The sequence below is a fragment of the Scyliorhinus canicula genome, chromosome 1 (assembly GCF_902713615.1).
Source record: "Scyliorhinus canicula chromosome 1, sScyCan1.1, whole genome shotgun sequence".
Taxonomy (NCBI): domain Eukaryota; kingdom Metazoa; phylum Chordata; class Chondrichthyes; order Carcharhiniformes; family Scyliorhinidae; genus Scyliorhinus; species Scyliorhinus canicula.
This window is the reverse complement of record NC_052146.1, coordinates 309595850-309619602: the sequence shown is the minus strand read 5'-3', so window position 1 is coordinate 309619602 and position 23753 is coordinate 309595850. Positions and strand designations below refer to the sequence as shown.

Sequence of the window (23753 nt, the reverse complement as noted above, 5' to 3'; positions counted from 1 at the left end):
AAACACACGGCTGGGACCAGCGCGCCCACCGAGAAACACACGGCTGGGAACAGCGCCACCGAGAAACACACGGCTGGGACCAGCGCGCCCACCGAGAAACACACGGCTGGGAACAGCGCCACCGAGAAACACACGGCTGGGACCAGCGCGCCCACCAAGAAACACACGGCTGGGAACAGCGCACCCACCGAGAAACACGCGGCTGGGAACAGCGCGCCCACCGAGAAACACACGGCTGGGACCAGCGCGCCCACCAAGAAACACACGGCTGGGAACAGCGCACCCACCGAGAAACACGCGGCTGGGAACAGCGCGCCCACCAAGAAACACACGGCTGGGAACAGCGCACCCACCGAGAAACACGCGGCTGGGAACAGCGCACCCACCGAGAAACACACGGCTGGGAACAGCGCGCCCACCGAGAAACACACGGCTGGGAACAGCGCGCCCACCGAGAAACACGCGGCTGGGAACAGCGCACCCACCGAGAAACACACGGCTGGGAACAGCGCGCCCACCGAGAAACACGCGGCTGGGAACAGCGCGCCCACCGAGATACACACGGCTGGGAACAGCGCCACCGAGAAACACACGGCTGGGAACAGCGCGCCCACCGAGATACACACGGCTGGGAACAGCGCGCCCACCGAGAAACACGCGGCTGGGAACAGCGCACCCACCGAGAAACACACAGCTGGGAACAGCGCGTCAGCGAGAAACACACGGCTGGGAACAGCGCGCCCACCGAGAAACACACGGCTGGGAACAGCGCGCCCACCGTGAAACACGCGGCTGGGAACAGCGCACCCACCGAGAAACACACGGCTGGGAACAGCGCCACCGAGAAACACACGGCTGGGAACAGCGCCACCGAGAAACACACGGCTGGGAACAGCGCCACCGAGAAACACACGGCTGGGAACAGCGCCACCGAGAAACACACGGCTGGGAACAGCGCCACCAAGAAACACGCGGCTGGGAATAGCGCGCCCACCGAGAAACACACGGCTGGGAACAGCGCCCACCGAGAAACACGCGGCTGGGAACAGCGCGCCCACCAAGAAACACGCGGCTGGGAACAGCGCGCCCACCGAGAAACACGCGGCTGGGAACAGCGCGCCCACCAAGAAACACGCGGCTGGGAACAGCGCCACCGAGAAACACGCGGCTGGGAACAGCGCGCCCACCGAGACACACACGCTGGGAACAGCGCCACCGAGAAACACACGGCTGGGAACAGCGCGCCCACCGAGAAACACACGGCTGGGAACAGCGCCACCGAGAAACACGCGGCTGGGAACAGCGCGCCCACCGAGAAACACGCGGCTGGGAACAGCGCGTCAGCGAGAAACACACGGCTGGGAACAGCGCGCCCACCGAGAAACACACGGCTGGGAACAGCGCGCCCACCAAGAAACACACGGCTGGGAACAGGGCCACCGAGAAACACGCGGCTGGGAACAGCGCATCAGCGAGAAACACACGGCTGGGAACAGCGCGCCCACCGAGAAACACACGGCTGGGAACAGCGCGCCCACCAAGAAACACACGGCTGGGAACAGGGCCACCGAGAAACACGCGGCTGGGAACAGCGCATCAGCGAGAAACACGCGGCTGGGAACAGCGCCACCGAGAAACACGCGGCTGGGAACAGCGCGCCCACCGAGAAACACGCGGCTGGGAACAGCGCGTCCACCGAGACACACACGCTGGGAACAGCGCGCCCACCGAGAAACACACGGCTGGGAACAGCGCGCCCACCGAGAAACACACGGCTGGGAACAGCGCGCCCACCGAGAAACACACGGCTGGGAACAGCGCGTCAGCGAGAAACACGCGGCTGGGAACAGCGCGTCAGCGAGAAACACGCGGCTGGGAACAGCGCGCCCACCGGGAAACACACGGCTGGGAACAGCGCGCCCACCGGGAAACACACGGCTGGGAACAGCGCGCCCACCGGGAAACACGCGGCTGGGAACAGCGCGCCCACCGAGAAACACACGGCTGGGAACAGCGCGCCCACCGAGAAACACGCGGCTGGGAACAGCGCCACCGAGAAACACGTGGCTGGGAACAGCGCCACCGAGAAACACACGGCTGGGAACAGCGCACCCACCGAGAAACACACGGCTGGGAACAGCACGCCCACCGAGAAACACGTGGCTGGGAACAGCGCGCCCACCGGGAAACACACAGCTGGGAACAGCGCGCCCACCGAGAAACACGCGGCTGGGAACAGCGCCACCGAGAAACACGTGGCTGGGAACAGCGCGCCCACCGAGAAACACGCGGCTGGGAACAGCGCGCCCACCGAGAAACACGCGGCTGGGAACAGCGCGCCCACCGAGAAACACACGGCTGGGAACAGCGCCACCGAGAAACACGCGGCTGGGAACAGCGCGCCCACCGAGAAACACGCGGCTGTGAACAGCGCCACCGAGAAACACGCGGCTGGGAACAGCGCCACCAAGAAACACGCGGCTGGGAACAGCGCGCCCACCGAGAAACACACGGCTGGGAACAGCGCCACCAAGAAACACGCGGCTGGGAACAGCGCGCCCACCGAGAAACACGCGGCTGGGAACAGCGCGCCCACCGAGAAACACACGGCTGGGAACAGCGCCACCAAGAAACACGCGGCTGGGAACAGCGCCACCAAGAAACACGCGGCTGGGAACAGCGCGCCCACCGAGAAACACACGGCTGGGAACAGCGCGCCACCGAGAAACACGCGGCTGGGGAAACGGAGAATCAGCCCAGACTGTAACCTTAGCACCTGTTAATAACTTGTTGATATTTTTCTCTTAAAGGTGCGAATGCTCCAGTCCTTATCCAGTCCCCGAGTCTGGAACGTGTCACAGAGGGTCAGACTGCACGGTTACAGTGCACCATGCGGAACGCCGCAGTGACACACACCGATGTTCACTGGGACCGGGAGCTGCCAGGGAAAGATATGGAGAGGGTTTTAACACATGATATAAAGAACAACACACAACGGAGTCCAGGTTTCACTGAGCGTTTCCATCCTTCCCGAGACACGGCCAATAAAACCTTCATCCTGACAATCAGCAACGTGCAGCCCAGTGACACTGCCGTCTATTACTGCTCCGTGTGGGGAGATATCAGTGGGAATGGATCACAGCTGAATGTAACCAGTAAGTACAGTTTCCATGATTCTCATTAAACTTCACACCACGTGTTCTATCTTGTCGTTCTGAGAAGTCTGAGAAATTTTAACACTTTTTGGGACACAAAGCAGGCTCCTTGATACAGGTGATGGTGTCTCTCACTCGCTGGCCTGAGATCCAGGGAGAGGCTCGTGTTGCTTCCTTTGTGAAGGATCAGGCACATACATAGTCAGCAATGGGCCTTCCACATGACCATGGTGGCTGAGACAGGCAGCTGCACATTGCAAACACCAGTCAAACCAGGGCCCACAACAAACTCAGGCTGAGGGACTCACGTCAAAGGTGATTGTGGGGGGGTTTGGGGTCATAGGTTGAGATTGTGGGAAGAGGGGTTAGCAACCTGGACATGGTGGTAGCTCTTCACAGGCACCCCACCCTCTTCCTGATGTCATGGCAACCACTACTTGACAATGAGGAACTCCCCCAGGACACCATTAGAAACACAAAGTGGGTTAGTTTTTATCCACATGCAGAGTCCCCCTCCTGATACTGGTGGTGGAATGCGGCCTTCAAATGGGTATTGCTGCCAATTTAAGGATTTTGTTTGACGGTAGCGAAGTGTCCTAGGAAGGGTGCTCTTTCAGAGGGTCGGTGCACACTGGATGGGCTGAATGAAAGTTGCCACCCAGGTTGAGAGGGTTGTTAAGAAGGCGTACAGTGTGTTAGTTTTTATTGGTAGAGGGATTGAGTTTCGGAGCCATGAGGTCATGTTGCAGTTGTAGAAAACTCTGGTGCGGCCGCATTTGGAGTATTGTGTGCAGTTCTGGTCGCCACATTATAGGAAGGACGTGGAAGCTTTGGAAAGGGTACAGAGCAGATTTACAAGAATGTTGCCTGGTATGGAGGGAAGATCATATGAGGAAAGGCTGAGGGACTTGAGGCTGTTTTCGTTAGAGAGAAGAAGGTTAAGAGGTGACTTAATTGAGGCATACAAGATGATCAGAGGATTAGATAGGGTGGACATCGAGAGCCTTTTTCCTCGGATGGTGATGTCCAGCACGAGGGGACATAGCTTTAAATTGAGGGGAGATAGATATAGGACAGATGTCAGAGGTAGATTCTTTACTCAGAGAGTAGTAAGGGCGTGGAATGCCCTGCCTGCAACAGTAGTGGACTCGCCAACACTAAACACATTCAAATGGTCATTGGATAGGCATATGGACGATAAGGGAATAGTGTAGAGGGACTTTAGAAGGGTTTCACAGGACGGCGTAACATCGTGGGCCGAAGGGCCTGTACTGCACTGCAATGTTCTATGTTCTATGCAGTGATTCTGTGGTTTTTTTAACAATTTTGAGTACCCCATTCATTTTTTCCAATTAAGGGCCAATTTGACATGGCCAATCCACCTACGCTGCACATCTTTGGGTTGTGGGGGTGAAACCCACGCAAACATGGGGAGAATGTGCAAACTCCATACAGACAGTGACCCAAAGCTGGGATCGAACCTGGGACCTCGGTGCCGTGAGGCACCAACGATTCTATGATTAACTACCAGAGCTACTTTGTAAATGCAGATACTCTTTTAAGTTCTGAATATTGTTTCTCCAAAGGTGCAGCTGCCCCAGTGGTTATCCAGTCTCCTGTCACAGAACCTATCAGACAGGGTCAGAGTGCACGGTTACAGTGCATCCTGCAGAACGCCGCTGTAACACACACTGATGTTCATTGGTACCGACAACAACCAGGTTACATCGAATGGATTTTAACACATGAGATAATGAACAACACACGATGGAGTCCTGGCTTCTCCCAGCGTTTCCAGCCTTCTCGAGACACGTCCAATAACAGCTTCATTCTGACAATCAGCAACATTCAGCCCAGTGACACTGCCGTCTACTATTGTGAAGTGAGGGGAGATATCGATTGGAGTGGAACCCAGCTCACTGTAATGAGTAAGGACAAGTTACATTATCCAACTTCACAGACTCGAGCACATAATCTAGTGCAGGACATACTGATCGATGGATTTCTAACTGCCAATGATATTGAGGGTTATGGGGATAGTGAAGGAAAATGGTGCTGAGGTCAACACTCAGCCATGGCCCAGTTGAATAATGCAGAGGGCTGGAGGGGCTGAATGGCCTACTCCTGCTGCTCTGCTCTGACAAAGGGAATTGCCCACAATGTCCATACAGAGTGAGTTAGAGTGAACAGTGCCTATTGTTCACGGTGACTCATCAACTTAATCGGCCAGAATTTTCTCACGGTGGGGGGAGCAACTCACAGATTGACCCCCCCCCCCATCAGATAATTCAATGATATATGAGGTCACTGTGTCCCACATTTCCGGTTACTGGGAACAAACGCCCCTTCCTGTTTTCCTCCACCTCCACCAGTCAGGATTCAACCTGAAACCAAGAAACTATTTATTAAACTGAGGATTCAACATCCAAATTTCCTATTTCCTGCATCCAGCACTCAAATTTGACCATCTGTGACGTGATCATAAAATGATGTGCCTGCCGTATATAGTCCACATCTCTGAGTCACACAGGAGGGTGGGTATGAAATGAGAAAATGAAATGAAATGAAAATTGCTTTTTGTCACAAATAGGCTTCAAATGGGCTGTGAAAAGCCCCTAGTCGCCACATTCCAGCGCCTGTTCAGGGAGGCTGGTACGGGAATTGAACCCACGCTTCTTGTCTGCGTGTCTGCTTTACAAGCCAGCTATTTAGCCCTGTGCTAAACCAGCCCCTATCACTGCGTATCACTGCTGCGGCGTAGACCATGGGCTTGGTGCTGGCTTTAAAGACTCTCTTCAAAAACTTCAAACATTCTCTTCCTCAGGCTCAAGGAGGCTGCACTGGCTCACTGAAGCTGGTGTTGGGGCAATGGTAAAGACAGGAAAGATTTTGACATTTTGCAAAAGTTACGTTCAAAGGAATGCTGAAAAGACTGGAATTGAAGATGAAAGGGAAAGGGATATGTGAGGAGAGCTGTTGAACTGGTTGGGGATTGGCTGTTGGGGGAAGATCCCTTGGAAACAGCTCTGGGCTGGGAGTAGGTGATGTTTGAATCAACCATCCAGTCAGTCTGGAAATGTATTGGACTGTGAAAAGCAGTGTCTGAAGTTCTTGGATTTCCACATTTGAGTGAAACGTGGTTTGAGAGATCATGTGGGGTACTTTTAGTAAAGTTACAGCAGTTATGCCTTGGTTAATATTAACTGCATTGATGTTTAAACATATATTATGGAGTGTTGCCTGGAAGAATTTTATTTATGAGTGTGATCAATTAGGGAGTCTTTTGGGGCAACATATTGTGAAATCAATTTTAACTATGTAATTGTAATTGTGTATGTTTAAATTTTCTTTTCTTCTCAATAAATCTTTGAGGATTAAATTTAAAAACTCCAAAATCGCCACCGGTCTGCTTACTGCTGAGACTTTTGGTAAAGCATGATACCAGAGAACCGGGCTCTTTCCATTGGAATGAAATTACAAAGAAAGATCCACATTTTTATAAGCAAGAATTTTACACTCCCCCTCCCCCCAACCAGTAAGGTATCTCACGCCCCCCCCCCCCCCAGCCCACACTCCCACCGCTCCCCCTTTTCATAGAATTTACAGTGCAGTAGGAGGCCATTCAGCCCATCGAGTCTGCACTGGCTCTTGGAAAGAGCACCCTAACCGAGGTCAACACCTCCACCCCATCCCCATAACCCAGTAACCCCACCCAACACTAAGTGTGTGTTTTGAACACTTAGGGCAATTTATCATGGCCAATCCACCTAACCCGCACAACTGACCAGTTGTCCCAATGTGCTTTACAACCAATTAAACCCTTTGTAAAGCTTGGGGCTTATTTAAATGTAGCAAATGTATTGACCAATTTGTGCACAGCAAGCTCCCTAAATAATAATGTGATAAAGGCCCGATAATCTTTTCTTTGTTGTGTTGAAGAATGAATATCACAATTCAGAATAGTTTGTCTCAATTTGCTTCACCAAAATGATTGATAATTCGGAACAATTCTATCAGAGGATGTTCAGACGAGACTTTAAACCAAGTCCCTGTCCGCTCTCTCTGGGAGATGCAGGAGGCCCCATGACAGTAGCTTAAGGAAGAGGAGGAGAGTTCACCCCAGTCAGTAACTCGAGGAAATGAAACTAACCACAAAACCTATCACATCAGCTCCCTTTCAGCCTGGCACGCTGCCTATCGCACCCAACATTGGCAATGACCTGAATCAACGCAATTACTCTGAACTTTCGTCCCAATCCCACTCACATTTCAGTCACTTTTTTGAATGGGTTAATTCTCTTTGGAGGGTGTTCCATTAATCTAAAATCTCTACATTCTTCCTTGTTAATTTTGCAATCACAATCTTTTAGACAAACTCCATCTTCCTAACTGATGTGTCATTGACATTTCCTCTTCCAATATAGAGAACTTTATCTTCATCTCAGTCCCCATTGCTCTGCGTTTCCTCATTTCAACTCCTCCGTGTTTAGAAACAAACTTCATCTTGTTTACACGGATCGCCTGGTCACATTAGTGATGTCGGTCACACAATGCACACCACCTATCCAAAAGTCATTCCCCTACAGTGTAATGTTGGTGTGGACGGAGGAGGATACAGAACAGAACCCACTGGGTAACTGTTGGTGGTTTTCTTTCTATCTGTGGAACTTTGCTGCACTGTTGCCAAGACAGCCAGAATGGCCAGAATGGTCAGTGTGTGATATAAGATTGGCCTGCCACATTATCAATAAATCAAATTGATCTGTTTTTGAACTCACATTGTTATTCCAGGTGCCCAGCAGATACAAATATCTGCTCGGTCTGAATTCCACCTGCTTTCATTTCTCTACTTTACCATTTCAAATGTCACCGACTGACGAGAATCGAATCCCGTCCTTTAACCGTAAACATGTGATTTCCTTTCACAGACATGGATGCCGCTGGGAAGATGGAGCTTGTCTGGATCATTCTGGGAGCTCTTTCGGGATTTACTGGAATTAGTTTACTCACTGGATTCACACTGTTTCGGAAAAAACAATCCCGTAAGTTTGACAGAATAATTCCGTTTCTCTTGATTATTGTGGATAGTTTTGTTTGTTTGTTTATGGGATGTGGGCATTGTTGGCAAGAGCAGCATTCATTGCCAATCCCTAATTTCCCTTGCGAGCATTTAACAGTCAACCCCATTGCTGAGGATCTGGTGTTACAATCCCGGACCAGACAAAAACAGTGGATGAGATACGGACAGAAACACCAATATTTTATCTTAATTTGGTAAAATTGTGAGGAAATGACACCTCACACCAGGGGTGATTTGGGGAAAAATAGGGATATGGTATATTAAACAAACTTTATTACTAACAGTACTAAATTAACTTTTACATCACACCAGGAAATAGCTTTCAATCACCCCTTAAACAATGCTAATCAATAGAGTGACTACAGTAATCCTCAACTGCTAACTTTGTTCCCACTCAAACAATTAAAAATCCCATCTCAGCTCTCAATCCACTGTTAAATACAGTTAGCCCTCGGGAATACCTGCTTTACAGAGACGTTATTTGAAGAAGAGAGATCCTTTGCAGAAAAGATCTGAACCCTGTCAGAACCATGCAGAAAGTCTGGCTGTATTTCTTCAGAAGCTATTTCAGCTTGTTTCAGCTCACCTTCTGATTACACTCTTCTGAACTGCTTGGAAAGAAACTGCTCATCTAGCCACAGACATAAATCTTTAAACTGAACTGAGATGCTTGGCACCTGCTCACATCTCCATCCAAAACTCAACTAAACTCTGCTGTTCTGCAAAATGCGTGATATCTTGGCTCCTCCCAGAAATGACATTATTTTACCAGTATAAAATCTAATTAACTCCACAGGGAATCCCCCTAATCCAAACAAAACTCCATTAGCCCAAGCTTTTTACAATGCTTTAATTGCACCCATTGCTCCAAAACCAGGATTTTAAAAAAACATGACTGCAGCAGTCACACACACTAACTTCGGATTTGAACCCTTATTTCACCAAAAACCCACAATATAACATGTCTGAAATTCCTACATTCACCACACTGCAGTCAGATGTCGGCCAGACCAGGTAAGGACGGCAGACTTCCTTCCCTAAAGGACATCAGAGAATCAGATGGATTTTACAACAGTCACAGGTGGTTTCAAGGCTGCCATTGAGGAGACTAGCTTTACATTCCAAAGTATGTTTTAATTGAAAACTTCAATTTAAGTCCCACCAGAAGTCATGGTGCAATTTGAAACCTTATCACCAGAGAATAAGCTGGGCCTCAGCAATGACTCATCACTATGTCAGTGAGTCCCTCACCCCATTATAAAAGGAGAGAAATTGGTAAGGACAGAAATGTTGTTGCCAGCTGATAAATGTGATGAATATTGTGGCTGATGTCGGTGCGATTTTATAATTTATTTCCCAGCAGCCCCGGGAGCAGCTGATGGTCAGAACACGGCTGCAGTTTATGAGAATGTTGGACCCACTCAGGTGAGTTCAGTTGACTTTTGAGGATGTTACTTTCTTTCATGTGAAGGATCTGAGGGTGGGTTTGAGTTTTCTGACACCATCGACTGGGTTTCCGTGTTGGGATGGGCAACGTGATCCAGGCCAATTCCTGCCTTTGGATACCTGAGCCCCTCACCTCTGCCCAGAGAAGCAGAATTTCACCTTGTGGAGGTGCTGTTGGTGAGGTCCAGGTTTGCTGAGACCCAGGGCAGCTGCTGATGCCAGCTGGTTAGAAAGCCAGTGTCAGTTCACTGGGATCTCAGGCTGGTTAGAAAGCCAGTGTCAGTTCACTGGGATCTCAGGCTGGTTAGAAAGCCAGTGTCAGTTCACTGGGATCTCAGGCTGGTTAGAAAGCCAGTGTCAGTTCACTGGGATCTCAGGCTGGTTAGAAAGCCAGTGTCAGTTCACTGGGATCTCAGGCTGGTTAGAAAGCCAGTGTCAGTTCACTGGGATCTCAGGCTGGTTAGAAAGCCAGTGTCAGTTCACTGGGATCTCAGGCTGGTTAGAAAGCCAGTGTCAGTTCACTGGGATCTCAGGCTGGTTAGAAAGCCAGTGTCAGTTCACTGGGATCTCAGGCTGGTTAGAAAGCCAGTGTCAGTTCACTGGGATCTCAGGCTGGTTAGAAAGCCAGTGTCAGTTCACTGGGATCTCAGGCTGGTTAGAAAGCCAGTGTCAGTTCACTGGGATCTCAGGCTGGTTAGAAAGCCAGTGTCAGTTCACTGGGATCTCAGGCTGGTTAGAAAGCCAGTGTCAGTTCACTGGGATCTCAGGCTGGTTAGAAAGCCAGTGTCAGTTCACTGGGATCTCAGGCCAGCTCTCCAAGAATGATTTTATACCATCTTATCCTGACCCCATCGCCCCCCTCGTCATCTTCCACACCCTACCTGCCCCGTCCATGTCATTTATATCCCCATATCTCTACCTATATTCTCATATGTAGCCACCAGAGCCACACTCCAGTATCCATAAGGGGCTTCCTCAGGAACCACATCTTTAAAATGGATATTTAGAAAAAATAGGACAATCCAAAGGAAACTTGAAAGTTTTTTTTTTCAATTCAAAAGAGCTCTGGACATTTAAATAACTTCATATCATGACACCTGAGATCACAAACAGCATTTTCTTCAGATTTTAATGCAGCCTAGCATTTTTCCAAATGATCAAAGTACTCTAAAGCATCGCAATACTAATAATATGTTGTTCAATGTAATAGTGAACTTCTCTTTGCAGATCAGACTCCTATGTTCAATCACTTGAGTAAAAACACATCTACCCTGTAATACAGCACTGAACAAGAACACCTGAAACATTCAAACTATTTGATACTTACCTGTCAGAATGTCCCTGGCTCCTCACCAGGTTTCCCTCCAGGTTCACAAGCTGTCTCACTTGCTGGGTTTTAGAATTCTATCAAACACCGACCAACGTTTCAAAAACACTGGGAGACAGGAAATAAAAATTTCCTCTGGGCCTTATTTGACATCAACGGATGTGTGTGGCTGGGGTCGGGACCCAAGACACTCTTAACCTGTGAAATTGTCCACCAGCAATATTGTGAGGTCACGCAGGCACAGAAAATTCAATCTTGCTGCAAAAAATCCATTTTCTGCCATTTCTGTATCCACAAAGAGACATCTCTCTGGCCCCACTTTTCCCAGTTATTTTCACAATGATTTTATTGTGTTTCTGTGGAGAATTGGAATGTGTGCAGTTCAGTGGGTTGAGAGGAGGGAGGGAGCTGTACTTTGGAGAAGCAGGACTGAAGGCTGCTGTGATATCTGTCAAACAATTAAAACAATGACTTTCATTTATATAGCGCCTTTGACATGGTGAACAACACAAAGAGCTTCAGTAAGAGTTTGATCAGAAAATATCTGACACTGCACCACATAAGGAGATATTCTCCCGGTGACCATGACCTTGGTCAACAAGCGTAGGTTTTACACAGCATCTTAAAACAGAGAGATAGGTCAAGATGTAGAGAGGTGTAGGGAGGGAATTGTAGACTTCAACCTCATCCATTGAGGCAAAGTCCCCAGTGGTGGAGTTATTAACATTTGGCGGCGTAAGAGGACAGAAGCAGAGGAGTGGGCGTCCCTCTGGAGTTCTGGGAATAATGGATGTTTCAGCCAGGCAAACAGCAGTCCCATTTCCCAATCCTGTGTTTCTAACTCCACATTTTATTGGTTGCTATGTGGGTGTTTATTTCCAATCATTTCACTTCATAAAACCAGTCTTCACAACTTTGCTGAGAAGCACTCTGATAGAACCTGGACTCCATCCACATGTTGCTCCCACCCAGATTGCTGCAACGCCTGATTCAGTTTGGAGATTACAGTAACGAGACTTTTTGGTTTCAGGAAACATAACCTGTGAAGGTTTTGACAAATGGGTTCATTAAAAACAAAAGTCCCCGAACCCTATGTCTCACAATGTGTTGAATTTCTTCACCTGTATGGGGTAGTTTGCAAAGGTCTCCAATCTAATCCGTCACATCCACAGTTCTGACACATTTGAAATGATTGACGTTTCCTGTTGTGGTCTGGGTCACAGACTGGGAAAGTGAAATCTGCTCCCAGACTGTTCCTCACGCTCTCTGCTGACTGGGATTTATCTGCAGATGCGAGCACCCTTCTTTCTCAGCTGCGTTTTGACATGTTCCCAGTGACAGGACTGTGTTTTATCAAGGTCAGGATTTTCCTTTAACTTGTGTTTTTCAACATAAACTTTGATTGATTTGCTCTGACTGTGATGTTCCCTGTGCGTCTCTCAAGATGGTTAAAATTCGTAATGCTGACAAAGAACATCAAAATATGTATTACAAACAAAGCTAGTTTATTTCCACTACTTCAAATGATTTGCGCTCCTTTCTAAGGGATAGCTAAGAAAATAACAGTATTTAATATTTGCGACAGAAATTTAGAATATCTAACTACGTTGTCTAATCTCTCTCTCACACAATGAACACCCAATCTCAACCTTTCACTAACACCTTCTCCCAGAATCCCAGGAGCCACATTATATTTATATGACTACACTGTGGTGCCATCTAGTGTTGAGATACATGAACATCATCTTGTTAACCCTTTACACTCCCTATACTATGCATATCATTACACTGACTATGTTTTGAAGAATGGTTTAAGCAAAATGTGTAAATTACTGAGGTAATAGCTGAAGTTGGCGCAGTCATGCCAGCAAATTCTTCAACTAATATAAATATTTTACACGCTTGATTCCCATTTATTGCAGTGTTCTGGAGGTCAGCTGGGAGATTCCAACACTACGTACATGGTAAGAAATTCTAATTTCAGGATATTAAAATATTTCAAACAATATTTCATTGTACACGTGTGACTAGATTCCGCTTACTAAAACCTCTCTATTTTCTGTTAGACAAGCCAGCCTCGGACTCTGTCCATATACTGTGATCTTAAAGGTATGTTTCTGTGAGACTTATCATGGATTTGGGAAAAGCAGCTGATTTCTGTCACTTCCTGTATAAACGGTGAAATATTCACTCAAAATGGACCCAAAACAGCAACGCTGCTTGGAATGTTTTTAAATATATTCTTCCATGGGATGTTGGTGTCACTGGCTGGGTGCAGCATTTATTCCCCGTCTATAGTTACCCTGGGACTTAGTGCCTCGCTCGGCCATTTCAGAGTCAACCAGATTGCTGTGGGTCTGGAGTCACATGTAGGTCAGGCCGGGTAAAGGTGGCAGATTTCCTTCCCTAATAAGTGAACCAGATGGATTTTCAAAATGATCAACAATGGTTTCATGTTGATCATTCGACACAAACATTCACAAATACACACATGGACACACACTGAGACAAACACACACACACACTCTCTCACGCACACTCAGAAACACACACATTCTGACAGACAAACACATTTATACACACACTCTCACAGTCAAACGCACTTACACATACTTACAGACAAACACACTCTCACAGACAAACACACTTATACACACACTGACAAACACACACTCTCACAGAGAAACACACACACACACACCCTCACAGACAAACACACTTACACACACATTCTCACAGACAAGCACGCATACACACGCTCAGAGACACACGCAGACACGCTCACAAACACACACACACTCTCACAGAGAAAACACACTTACACACACACTCTCACAGGCAAACACTCATACACACTCTCACAAACACACACACACTCTCACAGACACACACACTCACAGAAACACACATGGACACAGACTCAGAAACATACACAGACTTACACAGCCAAATACACGTACACACACTCTCACAAACACACACACACTCTTACAGACAAACACACACACGCACAGAAACACATGTACACACTCAGAAACACACACATACACTCACAGAGCCAAACACATGTACACACACACTCTCACAAACACACACACACTCTCGCAGACAAACACACACACTCACAGAAACACACATACATACTCACTCAGAAATACACACATACGCACACACACACTCATAGTCACAGAAACACACACTACAGAGAAGAACACGTGCACATACACTCAGAGAAATACATAGCGCATGCACACACACTCAAAACACACACACTCACTGACAGAAACACACATACATTTACACACAGACAAGGACATACTCAGAGAAACACGTTGACACATTCACAGAAATAGATACACACTCACAAAAACACACACTCATACACACGCGCACTCAGAGAAACACATACACACTCAGGAGAAACGCACATACACATACACCCTCACAGACAAACACACATAGAACATAGAACATAGAATCATTACAGTGCAGTACTGGCCCTTCAGCCCTCGATGTTGCGCCGACCTGTGAACCACTCTAAAGCCCATCTACACTATTCCCTTATTATCCATATGTCTATCCAATGACCATTTGAATGCGTTTAGTGATGGCGAGTCCATTACTGTTGCAGGCAGGGCATTCCGCGCCCTTACTACTCTCTGAGTAAAGAACCTACCCCTGACATCTGTACTATATCTATCTCCCCTCAATTTAAAGCTATGTCCCCTCGTGTTAGACATCACCATCCGAGGAAAAAGGCTCTCACTGTCCACCCTATCTAATCCTCTGATCATCTTGTATGCCTCAATTAAGTCACCTCTCAGCCTTCTTCTCTCTAACGAAAACAGCCTCACGTCCCTCAGCCTTCCCTCATAAGACCTTCTCTCCATACCAGGCAACATCCTGATAAAACTCCTCTGCCCCCTTTCCAATGCTTCCACATCCTTCCTATAATGCGGCGACCAGAATTGCACGCAATACTCCAAATGCGGCCGCACCAAAGTTTTGTACAGCTGCAACATGAAATCATTGCTCCGAAACTCAATCCCTCTACCAATAAAAGCTAACACACTGTACCCCTTCTTAACAACCCTCTCAACCTGGGTGGCAACTTTCAGGGATCTATGTACATTGTCACCGAGATATCTCTGCTCATCCACACTACCAAGAATCTTACCATAAGCCCAATACTCTGTCTTCCTGTTATTCCTTCCAAAATGAATCACCTCACACTTTCCTGCATTAAACTCCATTTGCCACTTCTCAGTCCAGCTCTGCAGCTTATCTATGTCCCTCTGTAACTTGTAACATCCTTCTGCACTGTCCACAACTCCACCGACTTTAGTGTCATCTGCAAATTTACTCACCCATCCTTCTACGCCCTCCTCCAGGTCATTTATAAAAATGACAAAAAGCAGTGGCCCCAAAACAGATCCTTGTGGTACACCACTAGTAACTGGACTCCAGTCTGAAGATTTCCCATCAACCACCACCCTTTGTCTTCTATCAGCTAGCCAATTTCTGATCCAAACTGCTAAATCACCCTGCATCCCATGCCTCCGTCTTTTCTGCAATAGCCTACCGTGAGAAACCTTATCAAATGCTTTACTGAAATCCATATGCACCACATCAGCTGCTTTACCCTCGTCCACCTGTTTGGTTACCTTCTCAAAGACCTCAAAAAGGTTTGTGAGGCATGACCTACCCTCCACAAAACCGTGTTGACTATCTCTAATCAAATTATTCCTTTCCAGATGATTATACATCCTATCTCTTATAAAACTTTCCAAGACTTTGCCCACAACTGAAGTAAGGCTCACTGGTCTATAGTTACCGGGGCTGTCTCTTTCCTCTTCTTGAACAAGGGGACAACATTTGCAATCCTCCCGTCTTCTGGCACTATTCCTGAAGACAAAGATGACTTAAAGATCAAAGCCAAAGGCTCAGCAATCTCCTCCCTAGCTTCCCAGAGAATCCTAGGATAAATCCCATCCGGCCCAGGGAACTTATCTATTTTCACTTTTCCAGAATCGCTATCACCTCCTCCTTATGAACCTCAAGCCCTTCTAGTCTAGTAGCCTGTATCTCAGTATTCTCCTCGACGACATTGGGCGCAATTCTCCGCTGCCCACGATAGGTCGGAGAATAGCGGGAAGGCCTTACCGACAATTTTCATGGCCTCCCGCTATTCCCCCCCCCCCCCCCCCCCACTCCGGCCGCCCCCGACACGAATCGCTGCTCGCCGTTTTTTATGGCGAGCGGCGATTCTCCGCAGGCCGATGGGCCGAATACCGCGGAGTTTACGCCCGTTTTCACGGCCGCGATCACCGCTGCTTTCAGCGTTCGTGAAAACGGGCGCAAAGTGCCCGTCCCGGACAACCATGGCACCGATTGGCACGGCCGCACCACAGCCGTGCCAAGGCTGGCATGGGCCTGCGATCGGTGGGTACCGATCGCGGGCAGCGGGTCCGATACCCGCGCACTATTTGTTGTTCCGCCGCCCCGCAGGATCAGTCCGCGGGGCGGCTGATGGGCATGACGGCCCGCGCATGCGCGGGTTTGACGCATCTGCGTGATGACGTCATCGTGCGCGTCAGCCGCCGTGACTCTTGGCGGACGGAGTTCGTGATTCCCCCGGCCCCGATACTAGCCCCGCCCGGGGGGGACAATCGGGTCCCGGGACGGAGCTCCGAGCCGTCACGGCACGCCGGATTTGCGGAGAATCGCGCCCATTGTCTTTTTCCTGTGTGAATACTGACGCAAAATATTCATTTAGCACCTCTCCTATCTCCTCGGACTCCACGCATAACTTCCCACTACTGTCCTTGACTGGCCCTACTCTTACCCTGGTCATTCTTTTATTCCTGACATATCTATAGAAAGCTTTAGGGTTATCCTTGATCCTACCTGCCAAAGACATCTCATGTCCCCTCCTGGCTCTTCTTAACTCTCTCTTTAGGTCCTTCCTAGCTAACTTGTAACTCTCGAGCGCCCAAACTGAACCTTCACGTCACCTTCACGTCTCATCTTTACATAAGCCTCCTTCTTCCTCTTGACAAGTGTTTCAACTACTTTAGTAAACCACGGTTCCCTCGCTCGACCACTTCCTCCCTGCCTGACAGGTACATACTTATCAAGGACACGCAGTAGCTGTTCCTTGAACAAGCTCCACATTTCCATTGTGCCCATCCCCTGCAGTTTCCCTCCCCATCCCATGCATCCTAAGTCTTGCCTCATCGCATCATAATTGCCTTTCCCCCAGCTATAACTCTTGCCCTGTGGTATATACCTATCCCTTTCCATCACTAAAGTAAACGTAATCGAATTATGGTCACTATCACCAAAGTGCTCACCTACCTCCAAATCTAACACCTGTCCCGGTTCATTACCCAGTACCAAATCCAATATGGCCTCGCCTCTCGTTGGCCTATCTACATACTGTGTCAGGAAACACTCCTGCACACATCGGACAAAAACAGAACCATCTAAAGTACTCGAACTATAGTGTTCCAGTCAATATTTGGAAAGTTAAAGTCCCCCATAACAACTACCCTGTTACTTTCGCTCCTATCCAGAATCAGCTTTGCAATCCTTTCCTCTACATATCTGGAACTTTTTGGAGGCCTAAAGAAAATCCCTAACGGGGTGACCTCTCCTTTCCTGTTTCTCACCTCAGCCCATACTACCTCAGTAGACGAGTCCTCATCAAACTTACTTTCTGCCACCGTAATACTGTCCTTGACTAACAATGCCACCCCTCCCCTCTCTTACCACCTTCCCTGAGCTTACTGAAATATCTAAACCCCGGCACCTACAACAACCATTCCTGTCCCTGCTCTATCCATGTCTCCGAAATGGCCACAACATCGAAGTCCCAGTTACCAACCCATGCTGCAAGTTCACCCACCTTATTCCGGATGCTCCTGGCATTGAAGAAGACGCACTTTAAACCACCTTCCTGCCTGCAGTACACTCCTGCAACTTTGAAACCTTACTCATGAACTCACTACTCTCAACCTCCTGTATAATGGATCTACAATTCAGGTTCCCAACCCCCTGCTGAACTAGTTTAAACCCTCCCTAAGAGCATTAGCAACTTTCCCACCCAGGATATTGGTACCCTTCTGGTGCAGGTGTAGACCATCCCGTTTGTAGAGGTCCCACCTACCCCAGAATGATCCCAATTATCCAGGAATCTGAAACCCTCCCTCCTGCACCATCCCTGTAGCCACGTGTTCAACTGCTCTCTCTCCCTATTCCTCGTCTCGCTAGCAGGCACGGGTAACAACCCAGAGATAATAACTCTATTTGTCCTAGATCTAAGTTTCCACCCTAACTCCCTGAATTCCTGCCTTACATCCTTATCCCTTTTCCTACCTATGTTGTTGGTGCCTATGTGGACCACGACTTGGGGCTGCTCCCCCTCCCCTTTAAGGATCCCGAAAACACGACCGAGACATCACGGACTCTGGCACCTGGGAGGCAACACACCAACCGCGAGTCTCTCTCGTTCCCACAGAATCTCCTATCTATCCCCCTAACTATGGAGTCTCCAATGACTAATGCTCTACTCCTCACCCCCCCCCCCCCGCTTCCCTTCTGAGCAACAGGGACAGACTCTGTGCCAGAGACCTGTACCCCATGGCTTACCCCTGGTAAGTCGTCCCCCCCCCAACAGTATCCAAAGCGGTATACTTGTTACTAAGGGAACGACCACAGGGGATCCCTGTACTGACTGCTTCCTCCCAGCCCCTCTCACCGTCACCCATCTATCTTTATTCTTCGGAGTAACTACATCCCTGAAGCTTCTGTCTATGACCACCTCTGCCTCCCGAATGATCTGAAGTTCATCCAGCTCCAGCTCCAATTCCCTAACATGGTTTCTGAGGAGCTGGAGATAGGTGCACTTCCCACAGGTGGAATCAGCAGGGACACTGACGGCGTCCCTCAGCTCAAACATTCTGCAGGAGGAGCATTGTACTGCCTTCCCTGCCATCCCCTCTAGATAAAACAAGAAAAAGAAAGGATATTCCCTCAACCCCTTAGGTTACAGGAGGTGGAAGGGTGGGGGACACTACAAGTGTATTGTCTCGGGTTTAGCAACCGCCCAATTTATATGCAGGCACTAACAAATCCTCCCAGAAATCCCCACGGCCGACTTCCTGCAGCTCTAAGGTACATTTTTAAAGGTAAACTTACCTTCCTGATAGGCCCCTGGACACTGCTCCCGCCGAAAATCTGAAAACATAAAAGCGCCCACTCACACAAATAAACATGGACACACTCTCACAGAAACACACACGCTCACAGAAACACTCACACACACTTAGACACACACATACACTCTCACTCACAGAAACACACATACACACTCATCCATAGAAACACACACTACAGAGAAAAACACGTGCACATACGCTCACAGAAATACATAGCGCCGCACATGCACTGAGAAACACAGACACACTCACTCACAGAAGCACACATACATATACACAGACATACCCACTCACAGAAACAGACATACCCACTGACAGAAACACACATCCACACTCCCTCACAGGAACACACACTACAGAGAAAACACGTGCACAACACATTCCTCGCTGTTACCAGACTCCTGAATGACCCTCTTATGGACTGACCTCATTAACACTACACCCCTGTATGCTTCATCCGATGCCAGTGCTTATGTAGTTACATTGTATACCTTGTGTTGCCCTATTATGTATTTTCTTTTATTCCCCTTTCTTCCCATTGAAGTTAAAACTCACCACTATTCTTAGAATTCCCCCTATACCAAAAAAAGGTCGATATTCTAAATGGTGAACAGGGATTCTCACTCCCTGACTCCGATGCAGGCTTCTGTGGGTGCTATTCAGGTCAAACTATCTTTTCAAGTTATCCCCCGGTATAACCCATACCTTCACCGAAGAATTTTACCTACTTACCCCTTAATAGCATTGATGTCCTGGGTCCTGCGTTATTAAGGAAGTGAAGTAAGCTAATAACCACTTTTTCAGGTTAAGTTAAGTTATTTTATTATTATATTCTTTCTTTTAAAAGCTGCAAACACTTTCTTTACAGAAAGGTAAAAAGATCTTGCTTCTGGATGCTGCTTGTTGGTTGTACAGACCTTCAGGCCCACCTTGACAATCGATCTTCTTAAAATCTGGTCTTCTTGAGTTGTATTCGCTGGTGAACTCAGTTGCTGTGTCCTGTCCTTCCCATGTACCGAGCTGTGAGAGCTGGCTCTGGCTCTTGTTTAAATTCTAGTCTTCCTTAGATGTATAACTGCTTAAACTCGGCTGCTTGCCTTGTCTTTCCCATGACCGAGCTCTCTCTCTCTCTCTGAGTTCTCCTCCCCTTCTCTCCTGTTGCTGGTTTCCTCTGCCCTGTCCTCTGTCCTCTGTCCTTGTTGCTGCTGCTCCCTGGGTTTATATTCTCTTTCTGAGAGTTATTAAGTTTTAACGACTTTATTGTAAATGAGCTTGTTTCACTTTGATAGTTTAAAAGTATCTTTGATGTAAACATTTTACTACAACTAATTATTCATTTTGGGCATATCGTCTCCTCTCAGATCTGATTAAACAATGCTTTGGTTTCAATAGTTAACTTTTATTTCTGTGATTTCGAATCGTTTAATTTTCCAATTGTCCCCAGCTCATAACTTTGCCTTTGATTTTGACTTAAATTATGTTTTTCGTAGACAGGTCGTCTCCAATTTTCTTTTAATTGTCTTGATGTTCATAGAATTTTACACTTTAGAATTGACACCAAATTCGACTGGGCATCTTCCATCCTTTCCAGCTGTTTACTAAGAGAGTTTATTTCAATGAAGGTGTGAAACTTTGCTTTTAGCTGTATGCTAAAATTTAACTTGGTTATGACTTGAAAGACTTGCCTGTTTTAAACATTCGTCACTTAATGCAATTGAAACTCTCATCCATGCTTTTCCAGATGCTTCCTGAGATAGTTACATTCCATGAAGGTGTGAGCCATTGTTTTAGCTTACCACATGAAACCTGTGTGTCTGCGAAACCTGCTTGTGAGCAAGAATCTGCATTTTATAACCCAGCTCTTTGCAGCTGCTATTAACCTTTTGTGGGATCTTTCCCTGTACCCTCTCAAACCAGATATTGCCAGACTTCCATGTTTCAAATGACACATTTTTCTGTATTTTCAAGAACACCATGTACTAAATGAGCTGTTGAGCTGCTCACAGTACAATACTTTTCACTGTACCTCGGTACACGTAACAATAAACAAATCCAATCCAATCCAATCATATACGCTCACAGCAGGGTAGCCTTGTGGATAGCACAATTGCTTCACAGCTCCAGGGTTCCAGGTTCGATTCCAGCTTGGGTCACTGTCTGTGTGGAGTCTGCATCCTCCCCGTGTGTGCGTGGGTTTCCTCCGGGTGCTCCGGTTTCCTCCCACAGTCCAAACATGTGCAGGTTAGGTGGATTGGCCGTGCTAAATTGCCCTTAGTGTCCAAAGGTGCCCTTAGTATTGGGTGGGGTTACTGGGTTATGGGGATAAGGTGGAGGTGTTGACCTTGGGTAGGGTGCTCTTTCCAAGAGCCGGTGCAGACTCGATGGACCGAATGGCCTCCTTCTGCACTGCAAATTCTATGACATCTATGAAATACACAGACTGCCGTACAAACACTCAGAAACACACACACACTCATTCCTAGAAACAGACACACACTCACAAACACAGACACACTCACTCAAACACACACAAACACTCAGAGTCACACACACACACTCATTCCCAGAAACAGACACACACTCTGAAATACACACACTCACTCACAGAAACACGCAGAAACACTCAGAAACACACACACTCAGAAACACAGACACTCACTCAGAAACACAGACACTCACTCAGAAACACAGACATTCACTCCGAAACACAGACGCACTCATTCAAACACACACAAACACTCAGAGACACACACACACACTCATTCCCAGAAACAGACACACACTCTGACAAACACACACTCACTCACAGAAACACGCAGAAACACTCAGAAACACACACACTCAGAAACACAGACACTCACTCAGAAACACAGACACTCACTCAGAAACACAGACATTCACTCCGAAACACAGACGCACTCATTCAAACACACACAAACACTCAGAGACACACACACACACTCATTCCCAGAAACAGGACACACACTCAGAAATACACACACTCTCAGAAACACAGACACACTCACTCACAGAAACACACACAAACACTCAGAAACTTGGGGCTGGTTTAGCACACTGGGCTAAGTCACTGGCTTTGAAAGCAGACCAAGGCAGGCCAGCAGTACGGTTCAATTCCCGTACCAGCCTCCCCGAACAGGCGGCGGAATGTGGCGACTAGGGGCTTTTCACAGTGCCTTCATTGAAGCCTACTTGTGACAATAAGCGATTTTCATTTCATTCATTTCAATACTCACACACTCAGAAACACAAACACACTCAGAAATGCACAAACACTCAGAAACGCACACACTCATTCACAGACACACAAACACTCAGAAACACACACTCTCACTCACAGAAACACACATATACAAACAAACACACTCTCACAGAACACATAAACTGACACACACTCAGAAATAGATACACTCACTCATAAAAACACACACACACAGAAACACATTCGCACACAGAAATAACAAAAAACACACTCACAAAAATACACATACACACACATTCTTAAAACACATAGATACATACACGTTCCCACAGAAAGACAGACAGACACACACACTTTCAGAAACACATACACACACTCTTCCAGAAATACACACACGCACACATACATACACACAACTGACAAATACACGCACATATTGTCTAACAGAAAAACACATAGGTGCACATACACTCTCACAGAAACAGACACTCACAGAAACACATAGAAAAACAAACTCGCTGAAACACGCAGACACACACACTCACATACAGAAACATACCCGCAAACACACACACTCAGAAACACGCAGACACACAAACTCACTGAAACACGTAGACACACACCACTCACAGAACATATAGAAACATACACTCACTGAACACGCAGACACACACACTCAGAAACACGCAGACACACACTCACTGAAACACGCAGACGCACACTCACTGAAACACGCAGACGCACACACTCACTGAACACGCAGACACACACTCTCACTGAAACACGCAGACACACACACTCACTGAAACACACGACACACACACTCACTGAACACAACAAGACCACACACTCAGTGAAACATGTAGACCCCACACACTCACGAACACGCAGACACACACATTCACATAGACCTGTACACGCAGACACACACACTCACTGACACACTCAGACACACACACTCACTGAAAACACGCAGGCACACACACTCAGAAACACGCAGACACACACTCAGTGAAACATGAGACACATACACTCACTGAACACGCAGACACACACACTCACTGAAAACACGCAGACACACACACTCACTGAAACACGCAGACACACACACTCACTGAAACACGCAGACACACACACTCAGAAACACGCAGACACACACTCAGTGAAACATGTAGACACACACACTCACTGGAACACACAACACACACTCACTGGAACACACAACACACACTCACTGGAACACACAACACACACTCACTGGAACACACAACACACACACTCCTGAAACCCACAAGACACACCACTC

General features: G+C 47.7%; 1 protein-coding gene across 1 annotated transcript in view; it reads left to right on the top strand.

The window, feature by feature from the left end:
- The window catches only part of LOC119965474 (polymeric immunoglobulin receptor-like), a 610457-nt gene that overhangs the window by 575242 nt on the left and 11462 nt on the right, over positions 1-23753 (top strand). Inside the window, exon 3 of the mRNA XM_038796338.1 lies at positions 2811-3155. Within this exon, the coding sequence (XP_038652266.1) occupies positions 2811-3155 (345 nt within the window). The remainder of the gene's footprint in view (positions 1-2810; positions 3156-23753) is intronic.